This window comes from Lygodium microphyllum, chromosome 18, assembly GCF_053477565.2.
Source record: "Lygodium microphyllum isolate KBCC chromosome 18, Lygodium_microphyllum_v1.1.10, whole genome shotgun sequence".
Taxonomy (NCBI): Eukaryota; Viridiplantae; Streptophyta; class Polypodiopsida; order Schizaeales; family Lygodiaceae; genus Lygodium; species Lygodium microphyllum.
The window spans coordinates 79184355-79209114 of record NC_141152.1 but is presented as its reverse complement, the minus strand read 5'-3'; the positions used below and the strand labels follow the sequence as shown (position 1 = coordinate 79209114).

The following is a 24760-nucleotide window of genomic DNA, read 5'->3' as shown; positions in this document are numbered from 1 at the left end:
AGAGGAGGCGAAAGCCATGCAGCGCTTGTGCCTTAATGAGTAGTTTGGGCAAAAAGTCCGTGCCGTTGTCATTGTCATGACTCCCTTTTATAGGGTGTTACCTATGAGTGATTGCAAGGGGTTCACCATGGGCTTTCTCGTTCACTTCTTTAGAGTAGCATTGGTGGAGGCACGTGCTTGTACAGTGATCACAGAGACAGTGTGCACATGTTTTAGAGATAGCAGAGAGGAGATGGGCGTGGATGTATAAGCCCATCCATGGTTTTGCCGCATTGGTACATCCAAGCTACAAGTCACCGGACAAGTCACTGGCGGTCATGGATGATAGAGAGTTCCGTTCAGACCAGCTTGCTTATTTGACTCGTGTGGTCCCTGTTGATAATCACAATGCAGTGCTAGAGAAGCTAGGATGCTATGCAGATCAGAGAGAGCACGAAGCTTTTGCTTCTCTCACTTGTTGGAGGAGAGAGTCACTTGTGAAGCCTTTATTTTGGTGGCAAAACTTTGGATATGCAATGGAGACCCTTCAGCCCTTAGTCATGAGGGTTCTTGCTCAGGATTACTCTTTGGGTGCATGTGAGAGAAACTGGAGTGTCTATTCTCTCATTCACACAAAGATTCGTAATCGGCTTAGCACATGACAGTTAGAGCGGCTAGTCTATTGCCGCACTAACTTACGCATGATGAGGGCTATGATGAGCATGGGTAGTCCGAAGCAGGTAAAGTTTAAACACTTAACCATAACATTTAAAATTTGTTGTTTTAACTTTTAAACTTTAAACTTTGAAGTTTAAACTTTATACATTACAATTTAGACTTTAGCAAATCATGATCAATCTTACGTGCATCACTCCATTGTGTGAGGACGAAGCTGGAATTGACAACTAGAGCTTTAAGATAGGGCTTGCAAGACCATACACTTCCAACCAGCATGGGCATAACCAAGGAGTAGGAACATAGCTACTTGCGACAAGTCGGCCTCTCCACTGATGAGCTTAGGGAACTTGGATTCAAGGAACAAGAGCAGCCCCACCCACCCCCAATCCAACTCCCTATGGAACAAGACATCGAGGAAGGGCTTGACCTCGAGCAAGCATTCGAGGAAGAACCGCAAATCAGGGAGGCCAATCATCCCTTACCTAACCTACCCCCAGAAGAGCCGAAGGTTATCCAAGCTCCCGAGCACCTTATTGCTACAAGTAGAAGAAGATGGGAACTTGTGGAGCAAGCCTAACAGAGGATGTTGATATATTCAAGTTGACAGGTGACACTCTTTCAAGTGTACATAAGGAGGTGGAGGAGGAGGAGATGATTTTTGCAGAGCTCTATAGAGAGCTTATAGTAGTAGATACTCGTGACACTCGCAGTCAACATGCTCGTGGGCGAGGAGTTCGAGTAGGTGATAGCAGAGGCATGGTCATTCGACGCCCTCCATCATTGAGGAGGGATGGTTCAAGTGGCTTTTAGATATATGTAAGGTGGGGCTCTAGTAGCTCACATCCTGTGCCTCATGATGACATTCCCCCCTTGCCTACACAACTGCCACCTAGGGAGCCATCATTTGATGATGATGGTAACCTCATCAGTGAGGATGAGTATGGGTCTGTCTCATCATTGGATGTCGAGGAGTCATCTTCAGACTCTCTTGATGAGCACTCAGATGGTTCTGATGATGATAGTGATGCCTCATCATAGATTCATCATTCATATGACATAGGTCTTTTTTTTTTTTTGTATCGGATATACTAGACTGTAGTTGTATGATGTATTGCATATTTTGCGTAGCCCATGGGACCACAATAGTCACCCTCATGTATTCATCTTATTTTGTAATGAAATGGCTATTTTCACTTTAAACATGTATTCTATGATCTACCATTTAATGATTTATGGTTTTTGTTATTTAAAAAATCATCTTAAATTTTTCGTACTAATATCGTACCGTTCCTTATAAAATCATAAGGTACCCAATTAGTACCGTATTTTATCGTACCATACCGTATCGTACCTTTTATACCTGACAACTATGGATGAAGGTGACTTCTGGTTTCTCACCAAAGTACAAAGCAAGATTGGTTGCAAAGGGGTACAAGCAGAAGCATGGAATTGACTTTGATGAGATTTTCTCTCATGTAGTCAAGATGACTACATTGAGAACCATTTTGGGCTTGGTTGCAGCTGAAGATATGGAGCTCATACAGATGGATGTAAAGACTGCATTCTTACATGGTGATTTGTATAAGGACATATATATGCAGCAGCTTGAAGATTTTGTTGAAAAAGGGAAATAAAAAATGGTATATAAACTTAAAAAGAGTTTGTATGGGATGAAACCAGTACCAAGAGAATGGTATCATAAGTTTGATACATTTATGCAATCTCAAGGTTTCCATAAAAGTTAAGTGGATCACTGCTTGTACACTAAGAAGGCAGATGGCAGCCTGATTATCTTGGTATGCTGATTGCTGGCAGGGATACTCATGCCTTGGATTCACTGAAGCAAAGTCTTCATGGCAACTTTGGTATGGAGGATCTTGGTGATACAAATCACATTCTTGGTATGCGAATACTCAGAGATAGGTCAAAAGGATTGCTCTATCTATCTCAGCAAGAGTATATCTCCAAAGTTTTGCAGCATTTCAATATGGAGGGGGGAAAGGGTTCCATTGCCTCCACATGTGAAACTCAGTGCAGAGGACAACCCTGCATTTGATGATGAGAAGGCTAAAATGGCCAAGATACCATATGCTTCTGCTGTTGACAGTTTGATGTATGCTATGGTTGCTATACATCCTGACATTGCCTTTGCAGTGGGAGTGGTTAGCAAATACATGGCAAACCTTGGCAAGAAGCATTGGGATGCAGTGAAAGGTATTATGAGATATCTCAAAGGCACAAAGGAGTTGTGCATCTGCTTGGAAAAGCAGAAAGCATCTATTGTTGGCTTTACGGATGCAAACTATGCTGGTCATGTGGATTGTAGAAAGTCCACTTTTGAGTATGTGTTTACTTTCACAGGAGGAGCAGTCTCTTGGATCTCTAGGCTACAAAAGTATGTTGCATTGTCTACTACAGGGGCAGAGTATGTGGCTGCCATTGAGGCATGCAAGGAGGCTTTATGGCTTTCACATCTGGTGGGAGAGCTTGGCATCACAGAGTTACCTCTTCTTCATTGTGATAGTCAAAGTGCTATCATGCTAGCACGGAATCCTGTCTTTCATGCAAAGACAAAGCACATACAGGTGAAGTACCACTTCATTAGAGATGCACTTGATAGCAAGAGCATTGAGCTAGTCAAAGTGCATATAGATGATAATCCTGCAGACCTTCTCACGAAGGGTCTTCTAGCAGAGCGGTTTGCTCATTGCCGACAGATGATGGGAGTTGGATAGATATATGTATTTCAGCTTTGTGCATACCTAGACTTAGCTGATTCTTTTCTCCTCTTAAGGCACATTGCCTTTAGGTGGGAGGTTGTTGGGAATAAAGGCTCTCGTGCCTTTATATGTGCTCGGGTGTGAACACACCCTTAGCACTTGTACTTACCCATATATATCTATCTAAAAACCTAAAGGTACACACTCGTCATTGTACCTAAATCGTGCACACTCTCTGCTTTGCTCTCTCTCCCACTCTCTTTGTCTCTTTGTGCCTAAGGAACTCCTACTGTCTCGATCTTCATGCCTAACCCGTCACTACATATTAATGAGTATGGGCTACATTTTTTAGTATTTTGGGTGTTTTACTGTTTCTTGTAAATGCATTATGCCAAGAGGTGGTTATTATAATTTGTCATATATTAATAGTTTCTAATCAGAATGCTTGCATTTTATCAAGTGTATGACTGTGCAGACGTTCTGTAAGCACAATAAATAATGTGTAACTAATTAGAAGCTTCAGCTTAGGTATTGGGTCTTGGAGTTTCTGGCAGAGCAGCAGTAAAGCTTGCACTTGCGCGAGGTGCTTTTGTTGTTGGTATTGACAGAGACAAATGCAAGCCTTTATTTCAGGTAATCACCTTTGATCCTGGTGTTAGCTTGTCTCCAGACCTGATTTTCTCCAGTTTTCCAATTATAGCATTATATGGTATCTCTGTGTGTGTATGTGTGTTTTCTCTTCTTGGTTCAGTGTGTGCTTAGAGAATGGGTCTTTGATTGCATATCATTAGCAGGCGTCTTTTTTCAGTATATGATGCAGCAGTGTGGGCTCTTATGTTTCTGATGCAGATTTCATTGGAACTGAACTTGACTGGTCATGTGATATTACTTTCTTGCAATCCCTGTTGAGTTTGATATAGCTGTTCTGAACAATGAGGAGCAAGCTGTAGAATGTAAAATCTATCTTATTTCTCTGAGTAATCTGACTTTTTTACAAGATAAATTTTGGTCTGCATGTGACCAATGTGGAGCCAAATAGCAATGTATCTCCTCTTAGATCAAAGAGGCTCAACTTTGGTGAATAAGTAGGGTACCAAGTGAAATTGTATCACAGAATGGCACAATTAAAAATTAGCATAAAGATGACATCTCCCAGGCCAGATAGTTAATAAATCATAAACATTTTTTTTGTCTTTTTTAAAAGTAGTCAGGATCCCTGGTTCTACCATACTTTTTGGTGATCTTATGTTTGTTATAGAAGCCTTAAGATGTTATCTAATAAAATGTAGCCTGATCTAGAATTAAAAAGCGATGGATTAGAAAACTAATGGAATAAATGAAATGAAAAATATGGTCTTAGAAGAACAACTGAAATAAAAAATATATATTTTCTAAGACCTCTCCTGTATCCTCCATTCAAGTTCCTTGAAACTTATCTGGGATTGTTTGCTTAGTTTTGTGCACTTTGCTTCTGGTTTAACTGAGGCACTTATTATTGTTACCTTATTATGTGCTTAATTTTTGGCTATATGAAACAAGGCTTGTGTTAAGGATCTAAGTCAGTGGCAAAGGATGTTGCCTGATTTAAAGATATTGGCTAAGGCTACACTGTAGGTCATATCATATTGTTGGCTTATTATTTCTAGCTGTTATTTGTCATTGATTTATTAGAATTTCAAATTGTTTTGTGGCTCTAATGAAGAATAGCCATTTCTAGCCTTACCAATTATGTGCATGTTGGTTGACTTGCTATCTTATCCATGTTTATGGCCTTATAGCTAGCTATGATTTGATTGTGCCTTAGAAGAGGAGTTTTTTTTAAATTCCCTTTTCCAATTGCACTGCACAGTTGAGCAGCTACTCTGTTGCATGTGTCTTTCCTCCTCGTTCTTTTGAAAGTATCATTTATTATGTCCAAGGCTGTAAAGGATATATCAAGCCTGGCTCTGCCACACTGGGCAATTATACATTATTGGGCAAATGCAAGAGTAATAAATCTGTTTTCTTAGCTTTTTCTGATCTCCACTTTGTAAATCTTTTTCACATATGTGCAGTGGTGGGTATAGCTCTCATGTCTTGCAAGTTGCCATGTGACTGTTGTTATTGATCCACCATGAGATCTCACATGACCTAATCTTTCAACAGACTAATCCAGAGCATTTTCTAGCTATTCTAGACAAACAATTAGTGATGATATTTATGGATGGCTATGTCATAGGTTTATTTGATTGGTGAGCAGGAAAATCCTCGTCTACAATTACAATTAGGAGTCTATGATCAGCAGAGCATTTGCAATGCTGACAGAGTAGTTGTCTCTCCAGGAGTGTCTTTGGAGCAGTATAATCTCCGTCATCTGATACAGCTGGTAAGGTTATGGTTAAAGTTTATCCTGTAAGCTACTGATTTGAATCTGATTTGTGACCTTTATTTTGCTGTTGGTCCAGTTCTGCACATGCTTACAAGAAGATTGAACTTTGAAATGCAGGGACATCCTGTCATCTCAGAGTTGGAATTTGCTTCCGAAAAGCTTCCAAAAGGACTCAAGGTTATAGCTATCACTGGTACAAATGGAAAGTCTACTGTGACTACATTTACTGGACAGGTTTTGATCCAGAACTATCAAAATAATCGTACGTGTATCCCAAAGTAGAGAACTAACATATTATTCCATGCACAGATCCTGGAGCACTGCAATATACCTAATTTTATAGGAGGGAATTTAGGGGTTCCTTTATCTGATGCTGCATATCAATGTTTGCAGTCTTCTGCACAGAGACGACCTATTCAAGTACAGAGATGCTTTCTAAAGAAATCCTTTGTGAGCTTTTACTTGCATATTCCAGCCCTGTTCCTTTGGATGTCATGCAAGATATTGTCTGTATCACAGGTTGCTGTTGTTGAAGTGAGCAGTTATCAAATGGAGATTCGAGGCAAAAATTTCTTGCCATCTGTGAGTCTTGATATTTGACAACCGTCTCATGTCAAGGTGATGTGGTAATGCTGTTCTTTTCTTGCAAGGTTAATCTTAGTTATTTTTTGTAGGTGGCAGTGGTGTTGAATCTTTCTCCTGATCATTTAGAAAGGCATAAGAACCTGAGAGAGTATGGAGCATGCAAATGCCAAGTTTTCTCTTGCATGGAGCCATCACAACTTGCAATTATCCCTGCAAGTAAAGTGTTTTTCAATTATGCTCTGACACTACTAGATATGCTACTATTGAACTGCTGAAATTTGTAAGATTGCGATAAGTGAATAGATAGAGCTTTCTGTATTTTGGTAAGAGCAGAACTGTCAGAAATCCTTGAACATAGTCTTGAATCAGATATGCACAATGAATTACCATGCATGCATTCAAATCACCTGTAAGTCGGAAACATATAAGTCATAGACATAGTTATCAGGTATGAAGGTACAATATGGTACAATGCAATACTGAATGGTGCTAAGTGGTACCTGAAGATTTTATAAGGTATATGAAAATATGTTAAAAAATTAGCTTGACAATTTTGGACAATAGATGACAGAACACATGCTTAAAGCCAAAATAACAGTGCCATTAGAGGATAAGATGAGTAAAAGAGGTAACAAACGAAAAACCCTAGGTCTCATGGTATATGACAGTTTTCTCTATTATTTTGCTGTCCTTTTAGCTCATTTGTGACTCTTGTATTTTTTCAGTAATTAATATAATTACCCTTCACATGAGTGAGAGAGAGAGAGAGAGAGAGAGAGAGAGAGAGAGAGAGAGAGAGAATGTGATAGAACCATTAGTGGCTCAGCTATGATGTGGTCCCTAATTGGTCTACTAATATGCCTAGTGGTGATTCTTCGATGCCTTGTGATAGTGGCTCTGATCCGGCTATGGTGTGGCCTTCTCAAATGTGGTCTTGGTAGATGGGATTGTCATGCTTGAGGTTATCCCTGTTAGTGATTTTGAAGTTTTGGAGTTTATGGTAAAGTGTGATGGGTCCTATCCTAAGTTGCATAACGGTTAGTCAAGTGTGCCCGAGTGAAGCTCATCAGACATACTATAGTTCTTGGCTTATAGAAGAGCTTTAATATCAAGGTCTAGGTTTCTTTAGAGAGTACCTAGCTTTGATACCATGTGAAAAATGTAGAAATTACTTGGCACAATGGACAAAATTTGAACAAGGAGCAGAGAACACACAACAAATATGTGAATAATAGAAACTACTTTAAATCCAAATGAATTGATACAAAGATGGCTCTCTTTCCACTTGTGCACTTCCACTGTGAAACTTAAATGGCGATCCAAGCGAAGAGCTTAAGGGTTGTTGGAAGAACTTTGATTGGGTGAAAGATAGATTGATGATGTTTTTGGAGGGGTCTTTCTTTTATAGCTTGGGAAGATAGTCTAGCTAGGCTTGTCGTCCGACCATATTATGAACCTTACCTAGTCGGTCAGGAAATATTCTAGGAATATTCCCTTTACTGTGTCAAGCATTGCCTTCTAACCCTCGTTTGGGGGGGTCGTTGGGCCCCATCCAAGAGCCACTTCCATATCCTCTAGACCCCAAAATAGGGGTCCTTGCTAACTCCCACATCTCGCAACTCGATGCATTGTGCCTTGAGTTGCTACCAGTATAACTACTCTATCTAACCCAAAGGTTAGATCCACAAAGGTTAGCTTTTTTCCATCCGGCCACATAGACCTCATCTGACATATATGTCAGGACCCAACCTCACACATTACTTCTCCTCATAATGAGGGCCTTATAACTTAGAGCACCATGGATCATCGATGGCACCTTACGATGGTGGGGCATTGAGCATATCTAACAGAGAAATACAATATCATAGAAACTTAATCACAATTGTATAACAAAGCACAAAGTGATAAGGGCCGATTTAGGGTAACTTAGAGACAATGAACATGGAGAATAATGAACTGAATGAATGTGGATAGAATAGAATGTCCATACAACAAAAACACTGAACTCCCGTGTCTTGAGGACCGGGTCAGGGAGTGTGAGTTGGAGAGTCTGTCGTATTGAGAATCCCAAAACATAGCAAGGCAGCCCTTGTAAGTGCTTGGCAGCAACAAACATAGTTGTGGGTGGTTGGATTAGTGAGAGACATGTAGAGGAGAGAGAAAATTATAAATGTAGCAATGGAGAGCATCTTTAGTGATAGGTGGCAGTAGATTGGCAAAATGCAGCTTGGGGAGGTGACGCTAGTAGTAGATGAGGTCTTCTATGCAGCAAGCCCAACTTGGGCATGGTTGCCAATCTTAGATAGAGCCTGTCGAGTAGTAAACACAGCCTCCAAACTGACGCCAGGTAGTAAATGCAAAGTGTGAGCTGTGATGGACAGTTGGCGACAATAGTAAGGGAAAGAACAATGAGAAGAAGGCTGCAAACATGCGCTAGATGATAGTAGGTACTGTGGGGCACCTTCGGCTGAGATGTCTCTTGTGAATGGGGCTTGGGCAGCAAAGCTCTGACACCTACAATTTGCAAAAACGAGGTTGATTGAGTGGGAGGGTAGTGTGTCTATTTATAGAAAGTTTGGGGCTCCGAAATTAGGGTTTGTAGGTGGGACACTGAAAATCTATAGGACTGTGTTTGTTTTAAATAAAGAGGTTGAATTCATTAATTAATTTGAGTTTTGGGGATGTTTAATGAAAGCTAATGTGTTTTTAGCTCAACAATGGGGACCTTATGTTTGAGATACGAGATTATTATCCCTTCTTGGTTACTAGGGAGGGATAACATTACTCTCTCTACGTAGAGTTTAGATGCAAGGAACAATAGAATTGTGTGATTTGTTGCCTTGAGGTTGCCTAACCTTGCATTTATCATTAATATGATCGGGCTTTTGGCAATGGGTAGAAACCTATTCTTTTAAGGAATGTAGTGCTAGAGGTCTTGCTCATTTAGTTGGGTATCTCCTAGCAAAGATGATCTACTCTTCTTTGCTTCCTTATCTTTAGTGTTCTTTTGACTCATTGACTTTTCCTTTGAGGAAGTGGAACCAAGGCCTTCACTTGAGTAGAAGAGGTGGAATAAGCTTGTATCTTGTAGACTTAGTCATGCAATGTTTCAACATGAAGGAGATGATGTTTTTGATGCGCAATGGAGAAGTGATAGTCAGTAATGGTAATGGCTGAGAGAGAGAAAACGTGAGCAATAGTAGAGAGTAGAGAGTGCGAGATGCATGATGTATGGGTACAAGAGAGTTGTACCTCTTTTAGGTTTTAGAGATAGATATATGTAAAGTACAGATGCTAAGGGTTTGTTCATACCCGTGCACATATAAAAGGCATGGCAGCTCTTTATTGCCAACAACCTCCCACCTAAAGGCAGCGTGCCTTAAGGATGAGAAAAAGATCAGCTAAGTCTAAGTATGTACAAAGTTGAAATACACATACTATCCAACTCCCATCATTTGTATGTACCTTGACAAGGTCAATGCTTTTGCTGTTAAGTACATACCTAATAAACTTTTAAGCAGCTCCTTTATCTCTTCTCTCCCACAAGTATACTCTCCAATATTACTATTATGGACATAGTGCCCTCAAACCATGAATTTTATGATACCTATATGCTTAGTACTAGCATCGTTTCATGTATGTAAGCTTAGCACTTGATTGCATACAAAATTCACCCTCCACTTTCAATTAGGTTGCTAACATGTCTTATGAACGACTATGCACTCAAATTCAAGGAACATCTTGCCAAGTGCCTTGGTGGCTTAGCACGTTCCTCTTAAGTGATGAATAGTAGCATCCAAAACGTCCCAAAAACTCTCAAAATAAAGTAATGTTACACAAGATTATACTACTTTACTACAATCCTAGATCCCTTAATATCTTCCATTTGCCATCTTTGAAAATGGTGTGATAGCCTTCATCATCTAGCTGCAATGTTCTTATCAAGCTCTTCTTGAGCTGGGGTACATGCCTCACATTATGCAAGATGAACATTGAACCATGCTGAAATGCCAACTACATTGCCAATCTCTACAATGTCATATGCATAGTTGTCCCCCAAGTGGATGACACCATGTCTACCACAACTGTAGTTAGAAAGTCACTCACGGTGTGGTGTCATATGGAATGAGGCACCTGAATCAAGAATCCAAGTGTGCATGTCATCATGAGAATGTGTAATCAATGACCGTGTACTAAAAGAAGAAGCAAAGAGTACATCACTGCCACTATCATTCTTGTGACTGATTACATTGACTTCCTCTATTATCCCACTGCACTTCTTTGCATGTTTGCTGTCCTTTTTCTCATCTTTGCTATCATTAGTTCTTTTGTCCTTGTTCTTCTCTTTCTTCCACTTAAAGCAATCTTGCTTGAAGTGCCCTTTCTTGCCACAATGATGGCACTCTACATCTTTTCCAAGAGACCTGCTGCATGCTTTGTTTTCAAAATTACCCTTCTGCTGGGATCAACCTCTAGTATGCAGTGCATTGGAAGACTTGTTTGCTGAATTATTTTGCCTATTTTGCTCTTCCACGAGTAAAGAGCTCTCCACATCTGAATATAACAGCATGGCATTGGAGTTACTCATTGCTGTCCTAAAAGTGTCCCAGCTTTTAGGCAAACTGCATAGCAAGAAGCCTTGAACTCCTCATCAATGTCGAACTCCAAAGCAATCATTTGGTTGAGAATAGAGTTAAGCTCATTTACATGCATAGACGTGGTTGTGCCCTCCTTCATACAAAGGTCCATCAAAAGTTTCAACCAATTAACCTTGCTTGTTGCACTTTTCTGAGCATACAACTCCTCAAGTCTTTGCTACATATCATAAGCAGATTTCAATTTCTCTGTGTTAAATAGCAAAGTGTTTGACATTGAAAGCTTTGCTCATCTAATTCATCCCACTCATCTTGATGTTGCTACCAGCCATGATTTACAGCCCAAAAGTGACTGAAAAGTCAACAAATGTAAGCCCAAGTGTCACACAAATGACCAAGGTACAAAACAAGTATCAACCAGCAATGAAGAAACCAAGTAATTGCAGAAATTTCAGATCTGCAAATCAATTTTTAGTGTCACAAAATGTTTGCTATAGCACACCACAAGTAATTGCAACAAATTTGATTCACATGGACAAAATCCCGAAAATTTCTCTCCTCAAACTGCTCAAATTGCATCAAACATAACTCCCAAGTAGATTCCACAATCCAATTTTGCCAAAATTTCACAAATTTTGCAAAAGCCCCAATTTGCTCGGGGTCCAATGTGCTCAATTTGCATTGAAATTGTACTGCAAGTACATACCAAGACCAACTTTGACACAAATTTTGCAAAAGCCCCAAATTGCACAGGGTCCAATGGATCAAAATTTCAGGAAATTGTACTTGTTAGACTGCAATTTCCTTAAATACATGAAAAAACCCAAATTTTGAGATTTGAATGTGTGCAAATTTCACAAATTTTACTCAGCCAAGTAAAATCTTCGAGCATACGCCAGAAGCCCCAAATTCCAAGAGTAAATGCATACACAATCTCTTAGATTTGTCAATCGGTGCTTATAAACACGTGACAACCTGCAAAATTTACCAAGGATAAAACCTTTTGAGAAAAAAAACATGATTTTGTTAGGAAGAAAAAATGTGGACCATCGAGATGCTGCGTGCGACTTGCACTTGGCTGCTCGAGAATTGCTGCTGATGTTGACACTTGACTACCGGGCACCTACATTGACTTGTGGACTTGCGTTGACCAGAAAGTTTGTTGCTTGAGTTGACGCTTGACCTGCGACTTGTGTTTGCACCCTATGACTGAGTGCAGCTTGCGACCTGTGACCTGCGAGCTGCCCTTGGTGACGTGCGCCTGATTAGAACTGAAGGCGACTTGTTGTTCCCCTGTATGGGATGAGCTGATACAACTCGAGCAAACTCTGGGAAGTGCGCTTAGGATGATTGATGCTTTAATGCCAGTTTGAAGTGTTCTATGTGCAATAGAGAAGCAACGGTTAGCAATGGTAATGGTTGAGAGAGAGAAAACGTGAGCAGCAGTAGAGAGTAGAGAGTGTGAGATGCACGATGTGTGGGTACAATAGAGTTGTACCTCTTTTAGGTTTTGGAGATAGATATATGTAAAGTACAAGTGCTAAGGGTGCGTTCACACTTATGCACATATCAAAGGCACGATGGCCCTATATTCCCAACAAGAGATGACACTCGTACTCATAGAAGGCTAGCAATTGGATAAAGTCAAAATACTTAGCATAATGAGCTTCCCATTGATGGATAAAATTAGAGTTCTAAAGACATAGATTAGATTGTGGTTTAACTCTCATACTAAGTTTCATAGACCTTGTGAAGTGATGACTTAACTAGGTAGTAAAGTTAACCCTATTAAAATAGTTTTGTCATTAAAAGCATTCTGAGTTGTAGCAATGGGAATTGGAGGCAATAAAGGAAGAGCTCTCACAAGAGCATGGTACACTTGGGGAATAGTCCTACAATGCCTACTAAGCAAAGGAGGTTTTTGCAAGGTGGCTCGTATAGGCACATAAGGATTATAAGGGGCAACTTGGACATAATGAATTGGGAGTAAGGTATATTGTTTGTAGGTGAGTTTCTTGGCAATTGAATTCTAAATGGACTCACTTGAGGATAAGGTGCGTTGTGCACACGTAGAGGTCTTGGCAATGGATCACCAATAGGTGGAGTAAAGACACTTTGTTACTTAAGTTGGGTTACGTGCCATATGGAGGTAAGGCTCCTGACAGTGAGGGAAAAGAATCAGGAAAAGATATTGGTTGAATAGGATTTTGAGAATGGGTTGGAGATTAGGGAGAAACATATGTCTCAACCTAAGATGGATGGAAGGGATTTGTAATGGGGAAGTGCTATTTATCTCTATTTATTTGGGGAAAGTGTATTGGACATGTTCTACTTCAATGGGGAGAGCAAAAGCTGGATTCGTTTCTATCTAAATAGGTAAGCATGATTGATGACTTTACTCTTCAAGTGGATGAATTATAAAGTGTATCGAAGAAATTGGACTTTGATTTGAGGCCTTTTTCTATCTTCAGTGACTATATAGGATTTCAATTAAAATCATGAGGTTAACCCATTTGGCCCAACTGCAATGAGGTTACCATGTTTCTTAGGTGACATGGTAGGAGACATGTCACTGCTACCACAACCACATGGATGCAAACATGGTGTCAGGCGAAGGCTCATTGTAATTTGTAATATGTATTTTATGATTTTTAATGTGCACGGTGTATTCCTAAGTAAACAAGTGTCTTACTTTACACTGGCACGTGTATCACTTGTCTTAAAGGCGAGATACCATATACTTACTAGAAATGCAATATGTGAAAGAACATATCTCCTTGAGCATTTTGGAGATGACATTCAATTATAGAAAGGGCATAAGTGCTCCTTTTCAACACGAAACGTCTCAAAATAAAGTTGAGACCAAGTGCGATCTATATAAGGGAGCAAGACAATAAGGAATTTGCTATTATACTGACCATAAAAGAAGTTCTATTGATTGCCACAATGCTTACCTTGGAATCTATTACATTTTGTCTTCTCCATAAGGACATGAAGTTTGTAAATTGTAATATTTGGTTCCTCTCCATGCTTCTTATACGAAGAAATGTTACATGATGGATATACCAATACTTGTATTCTAAGTTCTAACATCTAAGAACTTAGGATCTAAGTTCGTCCCCCCTCTTCTCAGCCCTTATCCTTTTGCCCTCCCCCCCTTGATGACATCGTGTTTCTGTTTTCCTCCTCTAAACATTCTATTTCCATTTTTGTCTCCGTTTCCTCGTTTCCCTCTTCTATGATTGTGACTAATTTCCTTCCCAACTACCATCATATCATTCTACCCTTGTTTCAATTTCTGTGGTCACCAGTCCATGATTGGCCATTACTTGTTGGTGAAAACCCAGCGGTCCATATCTCCCCAGGCGCTATCGGCTCTCGTATCAAGGGAGCAAGCCACTCCTAAGGTATTGTTGCGTCTATCTTCCTTCTCCTCAACTCAACTCCTCTCTGTCATCCTGATACTTGCTGCAGCACCTCCTCATCCACCATCCTGTACATCTCCTGCCATGTCCGAATGGTATGAGCCGGGCCGGTCTCCCAACTTGCCCACTGAATGTGGGGGCGCTAGCTAATCTGTGCCCCATCCCGATCTCTGATTTGGGGGTTTCAGATCACCCGGTGACGGTCTATCTCCTCGTGGCAGCCTGGGGGGCTCTGGATTAGGGCCTTACGGAAGCCCTGCCACACACGGAGCAAGTTGCGTAGGAAGGGGGATTTGGGGGGGAGGGAGGTGATGTGGACTATCGTGAAGATGTGTCTCAAGGATGGCCTCCACTCACCACCAAGCCTCAATCTACAATTCTGAAGGCCCTCTTGTGATAGGACCTTCCAGGTCTGCCCTTCTGGTGTGGTTCCCTCTAGGAAATCCCAGTCCACCCTTTCATAAGCTTTCCCGAAGTCCAGGAGTAGTATGGCCAGTTCTTGCCCACTGTGCTGAGCCCACTCAGTCGCCTCAAAGAAAGTGGACACATTGTCTAGGATGCTTCTATCTTGGACAAAGCTTGTCTGTGTGTCATGAATGATGTCTGGAAGCACAGGGCGGAGTCGTCTATCAATCATCTTTGCCAATGCCTTATAGGCTACTAACAAGAAGGTGATTGGTCTCCATTGGGAAAGCTCCAACCTGTCTTCCCCTTTGGGGAGAAGATTGATGAGTCCTACCGAAAGACTCCTTGGCATCTGTCCTGAAGTGAAATTCTCCTGGAAGGCCATCAATAAGGGGTCCTTCACCACCTCCTAGTAGGTAGTGAAGAAGGCCTTAGAAAGGCCATCCTCTCTCCGGCATTTCTGCCCGTCATGTGTATGGAAAGTCTCCTCTAGTTCCTTCTCTGTGAAGGGGGCTAGGAGGGAGCGTCTCATCTCCTCTGTGACGAGGGACGGGATGTGACCCCAGACCTACTGTCTACATCGTTGTCCTCTAGCTGAGGTTGTCTCCTGCTGGAAAAGGCGTTTGTAGTAGTCGGTGGCAATCTCCATCACCTCATCTAGGCTAGAACGAGTCCTTCCATACTTATCCCAAAGGCTGCGTATGTGCTCTCTTGAGGTGCGAGGCTGGTGCACTTGGAAAAACTCCCTGCACATTGTGTCTCCCTTTCGTGCCTAGAAGGCTGCTGAAGTGTGGAATGAGAACTCCGAGTGCCTGTCCTTTAGGCCGGCAATGGCTGCTCATGCGCGCACCTCTTGTGCGTGGAGGGTAGGATTCCTTGGTGCCTCCTGTAATAATCTTTGTGTGGCTGCAAGGTCCTGTTGGAGTGCTCTCGCCTTCTCCCAGCTCTGTTGCTTGGCCTGTAGAGCTGCCTCTTAGTAGATACTGCTCGACTCGGCTAGGACCTCTGCAACCTCCTCTGCGATCTTGTCTCTCTTGCCCCACTTCCTGGTCCAAATCTGCTCAATTTGTCTCTTCACCTCCTCCTAAAAAGATTGCATCAAGGATCGGATAAGATCGTGTGTCTAGGTCAGGTGCCGGGGGATCAAGTGTCAGGAGGACCGGGCAATGATTGGACAACGTGGTGCCCACTAACTGCCCAACTTGGCCTCCACGAGAGCATCCCCACTCTCCCACATAGAACCTGTCCAACCGCTCCAACAAGACTTCACCTAGCCGCTTGTATCCCCACGAGAAGTCCAACGACCTCTCCCTCTTGTGGAAGGCAGGGTCTCTCCAAGCATCGCGTGCTCCTACTGCCAATAGAAAGGTCTCCCATGCCTCTTGCTTCTCCCCAGCCATGCCCTAATAGTTTCTGCCTCTGCCTTGCTAATCCTCTAAAGCCTCCAGGTTGTTGAAGTCTCCTCCAACAATCCAAGAGTCCACCTCTGGGAGTCTTGCTGCGATTTTCACCTAGAACCTGTTGCGTACCCTAACCTTAGTAGGGGCATAGACATTGAGGACTCCAAGGCACGAGTCCCCAATATCCAATCTGATCCATAGAATCCTCCTTGCCACTATTGTTCCGTGGTCTCGTACACAGGCGATGAGACTCAGGCCAATAGAGGTGCATATGTCTCCACTCTTGTTGTGGGCATCAATGCCGTGCTCCTAGTGTGTGAACTGCTCGAGAGTACCTTCCCTACCCGTTGGGCCTGGGCAGGAGTGAACTTGTGCTCCTGTAGGACTAAAATGTCGATCCCTTGGGCAAGGGCAGGCTGCAGCTCCTGCCGAATAATCAACTTCCAATCTGATCCATAGAACCCTCCTTGCGACTATCGTTCTGTGGTCTCGTACATAGGCGGTGAGACTCGGGCCAATAGAGGTGCATACTTCTCCACTCTTGCCGTGGGCATCGATGCCGTGCTCCCAGTGTGTGAATTGCCCGAGAGTACCTTCCCTACCCGCTGGGCTTGGGTAGGAGTGAGCTTGTGCTCCTGTAGGACTAAAATGTCGATCCGTTCGGCAAGGGCAAGCTACAACTCCCGCCAAACAATCAACTTCTTGGAACCTCGTGCCCCACTATAGTGGAGGCTATCCACATTCCAAGATGCAAGGTATAAACTTATAGGGAAACCTGTGACTGACGGAACATGCATCTATTCGGTGTGGAAGCTGTTGACGAAAAAGAGGAACTATGAGGCATGCGTATACGCTTCACTGTCAGCCGGGACGGTGAACTCCATTCCCCCATGGTAGCCCTCGGGCACGGACCATGGGCGTGATGGATGCGCCTGGTGGCACCACTAGGGCATCAATCGACTAAGCTGAGAGGCGAGACTTTGTACACTGGTAGAAACGGGCCGCTTGTGCCATGGGCCACTCTATCACATCCATCGGCGCTCTCCATTGCGGAGGAGCTCGAAAGATAATGCTCAGATGAGGGACCATGGCCCCAGTCCACCAGTTAGTGTCCATCATGCAACTTGGCCACTGCTGGGAGAAAAGTGTCAGTCCACCTTCTCCCATCCATTGGGCGATGTGGTCTGCCACCCGGCTCTTCACCTCCTCCTCTATCTGAGTCGTCGTCCAGTCTCCAATGTAAGAGGTCTGAAGGAAGAAGGCATAGTTTGGTCCATCCAGTGGTGCTAGTAGATGGACTTTGCCGCTCCTAGACTTATGTACCACGAAGATTTCCACCTCCAAGGGTAGTGGGGACTCTCTACACTGCGCAACTCTCAGGTAGAACCACGGCCCGCTATGAAAAAACTCCTATGATACTAGCTGCGTCTGACTCGGAAAAGTGTGACGAGCGGCATGGACGAATGAACTGGTGGTTGTGTGGGGAGGGGAGGGGGGCTTAGATTGCCGGTGGGTGGAGGATGTCGCGTATGGGGCTCCTCATCTCTTGTGGGAGAGGGGGGATGGGTTGGGGGGAGGTCACTTGTGCTAGGTGGGGGTTGGGGGAGGATCGACGGAGGCACCTGGCGGGTGTGAGGAGAGGCTGGTAGCTCTGGGGGGGGGGTGTGAACTAGGGTTGGGGCGGGGAGCTGTGGGGAGAGGGGGGGGGGGGAGGGGGGGTTTGGGCCGTCAAGTGAGGCAACCTGTGACGCCTCCGTGGGGGGTGGATCTGTAGGCATGTGGTCCTGTCGGGTAGGGCGAGGAGGGGGGGGGGGCGTGGTGCTTTGCCGGTGGGGAGACGCTCGCCCTTCTGTTCCCTGCTGCCGTGGTTGTATCTGAGGGGTTGCCTGCGACCCCCCCTACCATCTCTCTCTCTGTCGTCTTTGTACTCGTGTAAAGCCATCCGTGTCCACTTGTGGGCTTGTCGACAACGCCGCCTTAGCTCCGAAGTGTGTGCACTCTGCTGCCTGGTGCCCAAAGTCATAGCAACACAGGCATTGCCCTGGTTGTCTAGTCACGATGATCTACTACCTAAAGGAGTGTCTGCCTGCCTCAATCTCTAGAAATTGTGGTATGTTCTTTATCACTTTCATTGCCACCCGTACCTTTGGGACTCTTGTAGCTGTCATTGTGTCGGTGAAAGAGGCGGGAAGGACAGTGCCGAAGAGCCGTTCAAAGTCTTTCACCAATTGGCGATACTCTATCGCCAGTCCGGGAAAGAGAAGGGTGACTGCATATCGAAGGAACCTATTGTGGAGCGCGAATGTCTCCATTGTGAAGCCTCTGCACCAAGGGATCATGTAAATGATCCCCTTCGTAGAAGCATAAGGCGAATTGGCCAGTAACTCACGGGTTGCGTTTGTTGAGGTGAGCCATACCATAAAAATCCCTTGGCCCATTAGAATTGCCTCCACGATCTGCGCTGTGCCGATGCGCAGCATGGAGTGAAGCCAGTCCCAAAGCTGGGCTTTGGATGGGGAGTGTCCTGTTACCTGACCAAAGATTGTTGTTTTTTTAAAGCTCCAGCTCTGTGGCACGAACGGCTAAGAGCTGTTCCTTAGAGAGGATGACGCGCAAGGTGTTTGATTGGAGGGGCACTCGCTGAATGCACCGGCGTCTGACCAGGGGTTTCCATTGTGCGTCTTTGCTGAGAACCTACCAAACACGTTGTAGTGTTGTTGACCGGGGGGGAGGGGTGTGTCGCTGCAAAAGGAGGGAGCAACAAGGGGGGTGATTGTGAGGAATGTGGGGAGGGGGGTTTTTTTTGGCTGTTAGCAGGTGGGGGAGGTGTGGAGCGTGTGATGAAAGGTTGGTGAGAAGGGGTTGGGGGGGGGTGCCTATCACGATGATGGGGCGTGCACTGCAGGGGGAGGCCTAGGTGGACAGGCGTGGAGAGAGAGAGGCATAGAGGCAGGCATACAGGAGGGGGGGGGGTGTGATGGTTGCCGGGGGGAAGATGGATCGTACTGGCGGCCAGAGAAGGAGGGGGGCATGGTGGTTGCCGGGAGGGGGGGAATCGTGAGATGACTAGATAGTGAGAGGGCGGTGCAATGGCGGGTAGGGAGGGGGGGCACGCTGACGGATAGAGGGAGGGAAGGCTCTATAGCGGCAAGAGAAACGGGGGAGGCACGATGGTGGGGTGTCGGCACACATGGTCGGGAGCCGTTTTTTAAATTTTGGGTGATGCAGATGATGAAGACTATCACATCACCTTTGGGGATAGCAAATGGAAAACTTGTAAGGGCTCTCGCATTGTTGCCAAGGGCTCCAAAAGTGATACTTTATATCATTTGCATGTATCTAGCGTGCGACCATGTAGTCGCCATAATTGAGCAGCCAAGTGTTTCTTTGTGGCATAGCCGGTTGTGACACATGAGTCAAACTGGAATGAAAGTGCTTTCTTGTTTGGGTTATTTTCGGTCTTTGATGTATGCTAATTTTGAACAATGTGATCATTGTATTTATGGTAAGCAGGCTCAAACGTCACATTAAAAAAATCTCTCTCCAAAGTCTTCACCTTGAGTTGGTACATTCAGATGTATGTCAGATGCCAAGGTTATCTCTAGGGGGAAAGAAGTATTTCATTACCTTTGTTGAGGAGGCCACACGCAAAGTATGGGTTTATCCAATCCGTCGTAAAGATAGGGCCTTGGATAAATTTAAAAATTTCTTGGCACTTGCTGAAAATTAGACCAGCAAGACATTAAAGTGTCTTTGCTTCAACAATGGTGGGGAATATGTGTCCAAAGTCTTTTATGACTTTTGTGACAGTAAAGGGATTAAAAGGGAGCTCACTACGCCTCACAATGCACCCCAGAATGGTGTTGCAGAGTGTATGAACAAGACCATTCAAGACGGAGTCTGTACAATGTTGTCACATGCTGCTTTACCTCATGGATTTTGGGCAAAGGATGTTATGACAGCCGTACACTTGATTAATCGGTCACCCAACAGGTCTTTGGGAGGGGGGCAAGCCACCTTCATATGCTCACTTGAGAGTGTTTGGTTGTGAGGCATTTGTGCACATTCGCAAGGAAGAACGCAGCAAACTTGAGCCAAGTCTTGTAAATGTATTTTTCTAGGATATGGTGATGAGGGTGAAATGGGGTATAGTTTATGGGATCTTGAAAAAAGGAAAATTGTACGCAATGATGCCGAAAATGATTAGCAAGATATTGCCCATGATGTACCACAATTTCAGCAAGAACAGATGCCTTTGAAACCATAGTTTTTATTAGATGCGTTTGATTGCCTAATGAGACATATGAAAAACATATGAAAACAGGAGTATGAAATCCTGTTTCATACTTGACATACTTTTTAGGAAGAAAACAGACTGGAAACAGAAATAAACATCACAATTTTGCCAAAAAGACTGTTGCTTGGCAAAAAAACATTAAAAACCACTTGACGATTTCACCTTGGAAGGTGTCACTTGCTGTCACTTCTTTTCCTTGCCGCAAAACTTAGAAAACTTGCTTGTGGACTGTGCAACAGGTTGACTCAGCCTTCAGCCTCGATATTGACGCCCCAGAGTTGAGTGCTTTTTCTTGCTGTTTTATCCCTCTCTCATCTTTTAAATGTGCTGTTTTTGTCTGTCTGAATTTTCAGACTGCATCTCTCTCTCTCTCTCTCTCTCTCTCTCTCTCTCGTAGCTTGACTCTCAACTCTGAGTAGCTGATCATTGTTGCAAATTTCCTTGGACTAGAGTCCGAAATTTCTAAATTTTTTAGAAATTTCAGACATTAACAGCCATTTAACTCTCAAATTTTTGAGAAACACTCCTTTTCCCTTTAGTATTAGCTTAAGGATCTCTGAAGTCTTTGATTAGAAATCTGAAATTTTCAGAGATTTTTGACATTAACAGCCATTAAATTTCTTGAGAAACACTCTTTTTCCCTTTAGTATTGGCTTAAAAATTTCTAATATTCCTGATTTTACAGCTGAAATTGACATTTCAGCAAACTAAATTAGTTGTAATGTCTTCATGTGAGGAGGTCTCATCCCCATTCTTCTGCTTTAGGGAAACACAAATGGGAAGAAAGAAAAAAAGTGGGAATTTGTAACGACTGTGAAGCAGTGGAAGGGGTATGCAAGTGCAAGTGGTGTTAGAACACTTGGGATTCTAGTTTTCATTCAGCTTGTTAGCTTGCTTGCTTAAGTTACTATAAAATACCAGATCTAGATGTATTTTTACAAATTTTTAAAATTAAAATTAGGGCAACATATGATTCAGCCCCAAGGTGTGGATCATACTCCAATAATACTTCATACCCATTTGCGTATGACGTATGATTGCCATATGAAAAAATTATGTTTGGAACAACTAGGACCAGCTGTAAAGCATGTTGGACCTGTAGAACAACAAGCTGTTAATGTAGATTTGCAAGCTAAACAGCCAGTAAATCTTGATCATTGGGTTTGTAAGTCGACCAGAATGCAAAGACAGCCAGATAGGTTTGTTCTTGGTATCAGTTATGTGGCTGATTATGTCATGTTGATAGATTGTGGTGAGCCGTCATGCTTCAAGGAAGCAATGGACAGAGAAGACATCAAGAAATGGCATAAGGCTGTGTTGTCAAAGATGGGATCTCTCATGATATCCAGGTTGCAAAAGTGTGTTGCATTGTCTACTACAAAGGCAGAGTATGTGGTTGCTACTGAGGCATGCAAGGAGGCTTTATGGCTTTCACGTTTGGTGAGAGAGCTTGGCATTACAGAGGTTCCTATCCTCCACTGTGATAGTCAAAGTGCTATCATGCTAGCATGGAATCCTGCTCTTTATTCAAGGACAAAGCACATATATGTAAATTATTATTTTATTAGGGATGTACTTGACAACAAGAGCATTGAGTTTGTCAAGGTATATATCGATGATAACTGTGCAAACCTTCTCACGAAGGGTCTTCCAGCAAAGCGGTTTGCTTATTGTCGCCAGATGATGGGGGTTGGATAGTATATGTATATTTCAACTTTGTACATACATAGACTTAGCTGATTCTTTCCTCTTTCTTTAGGCACATTGCCTTTAGATAGGAGGTTGTTGGGAATAAAGGGTCACCGTGCCTTTTACAATGTTTGGGTGTGCACGCACCTTTATACATGTACTTTATATATATATTATAAAAAAACCTAAAGTGGTACACTTGAACGGTTGTACCCACATCGAGTCATGCTCACTTTCTCCTTCACTCTCTACTCTGTAGTCACTCCCCCTCTCACTGTGCATATCTCAGCTGCACTCTATCTGAATCCTCGTGCCCATGACAACACTGAAGCTTTCTATAAATGGGCATGTTGCCCTTGTGAGAGTGAAGCAAAGCAGAAGCGAATGACCAAGACAAAGGGTGAATAGAGAGAGAGAGAGAGAGAGAGAGAGAGAGAGAGAGAGAGAGGGAGGGAGGGAGAGAGAAAGAGAGAGAGAGAGGGAGAGAGAGAGAGAGGGAGGGAGAGAGAGAGAGAGAGAGAAGCGATGGCGGGAGGAGAGCCCGTCTGACCTGCCGCCGCCAATCTGACTTGCAGGTCGTGATCGCGACCGTTGCTTGTCGCTGCTGTCGCTTGTTAGACCTGCGGGACCTGTTGGGTGTTCCGTCATGCCTATCTACTACTGCCCCATCTCTTTGCCACGTCGCAGACGCCTGCCCTGACTCGATCATCCGGCTGTCCTTTGGCCCTCCTGCTCGCGTTCGCCCATTTTTGCAGAAGGGCCGACCTGCTGTAACCCTAATCTCGACGGTTGTCAGACAAATAGAGCATCTCGTCCAGGTATGTTGCATCTGTTGCTCCGCTAACCATCTGCTCTACGTCCTGCTGCTCCTGGGCGCCACTCTGCAAGCTGCGGTGCTGAGAAGGGTGAGCGAGTTTCATCATCTTTCAGTGCAAGATAGCATCCTGCACAATTCAGAGTGCTCTCTGGTCTACACACACACACACACACACACACACACATATATATATATATATATATATATATATATATATATATATATAGAGAGAGAGAGAGAGAGAGAGAGAGAGAGAGAGAGAGAGAGTTGTGCCTGCACCGCCTGTGCCTGATCCCTTGGCGCCTGCCCCATTGACTGATCTGCGTCAGTGTGCAGGCCTATCGCAGCCGCGTGTGAGCCACACCTGTGGTTGACCCGTTGCCCGGCACCTCGGTTCATCTGCGCGTGTCGGTCCTGTTCTCCGTTGCAGTCGGCTTGCTGTATCCGGGTGTTGCACTGATTTTGCAGTTCCACCTCTAATCAGAGAGAAGCATCGCTGGCTTGGATATGGCTTTTATTGAACAAACGGTGGCCGTTCTTGGTCCGGATTCTGATGCAGAGGAACCGGAGGATATGGTGCCGTGTACAGAGGAGATGCTGCCTGCTCGTGACTTTCAGCCTGCGGGTAAACGCTCCAAGCATACGCCCGAAGAGATAATCGGTCATCAGGATCGTTCTTATGCTCAGGTAGCCTCTGATTCTGTGGATTCCCAGGAGATTGACTGGGAGCATTTGCTGGAGTTTGATAATACGTTGCTTGGTGACTATGTCCAGCATAATCATGAAGCTTTTTCTGACACGGGAACTGAAGAGGTTTTGGAGGCAACGGTGGATCCGAAAACAGTCCTGCGCTCTTTTTCAGTGTTTTATGACCGTGCAATTATACTCTTCTTCACTGGCAGGATCCCAGTGCTTTCCCATATTGGCCAGTGGTTGCACCATTTACTGCAAGGGGAGTGTGTTGAGGAGATTTTTGTGGGCCCTCGAGGCTTCTATGAGGTACTGCTGAACTTGGACAACTGAGCTCCTGTCCAAACTACCATTATTTTTTGATCGCCGCTTGGTCCATGTTGTGCCATGGCGCCCTATGGCAGACTTTCAGCGCCTACTTCAACGTGAATGCCCGGTGTGGGTTGAGGTGGAAAATTGCCCGGTTGTTTATTGGCCATTGTTAAAGGATGCCATGGCCGTAGTGGGAACGGTCCTGGTCCCCCCAAGCCTAAGGGCAATGAATAGAAACCGTTTGTGTATGTTATGGAACACTACCAGGAAGAGGCCCGCGTGGCTGCGCCTTAATTGCTCCGGCATGCATCCTTTGCATTTTCGCTTGAAATGGGGTAACTTTGCGGGACATTGCTTTTCGTGTGGTAAATTGGGACACTTTATGGCCGAATGCCCAGAAAGGCAACCGTCTTCAGATAATGTGCATGTTGTGCCGCCCAGGGATGACATGGTGCTTGATGCTCCCTCACAGGAGGAAACCCAACCATCCAGTGTTTTGGATAAAGGTAAACAACAGGTTTTGGGTTTGGATTCTCGTAGCAATGAATGGATAGAGGCACATCCCAAAAAAGGTAAGAAGTTGGATGCTGTTTTGCCGGATTCTGGGCCTACTGTGTCGCAGGATTCAATGCGCACCTATATGCGCAGGAAAGAAATGTTCTCTTCACAGCATGCTGCGCGTACTATGGCTCCTTCTGCTCCCCGTAATTAGTCTACGAGGAAAGTATATACAGACGGGCCCAAGGGCCCGCCTGCTAAGTTGGCATTTGATTCTAAAGGCAATGTGATTACACCTTGGG

The 24760-nt window shown here is 44.0% G+C and overlaps 1 protein-coding gene across 7 annotated transcripts in view; it reads left to right on the top strand.

The window, feature by feature from the left end:
- LOC148021057 (uncharacterized) overlaps positions 1–24760 on the top strand; it is a 73827-nt gene that overhangs the window by 36193 nt on the left and 12874 nt on the right. For 4 of the 7 annotated variants that reach the window (XR_015694664.1, XM_087698906.1, XM_087698905.1 and 1 more), the window contains exons 2-7: positions 3906–4010; positions 5596–5742; positions 5863–5979; positions 6055–6165; positions 6265–6327; positions 6420–6546. Coding sequence is in view for 6 of the 7 variants with exons in the window: in XM_087698906.1 (XP_087555032.1) it covers positions 3906–4010; positions 5596–5742; positions 5863–5979; positions 6055–6165; positions 6265–6327; positions 6420–6546 (670 nt within the window). In the remaining variant the exon portion in view is untranslated. The remainder of the gene's footprint in view (positions 1–3905; positions 4011–5595; positions 5743–5862; positions 5980–6054; positions 6166–6264; positions 6328–6419; positions 6547–24760) is intronic. The other 3 variants (XM_087698907.1, XM_087698909.1, XM_087698910.1) reach the window with 2 other exon arrangements.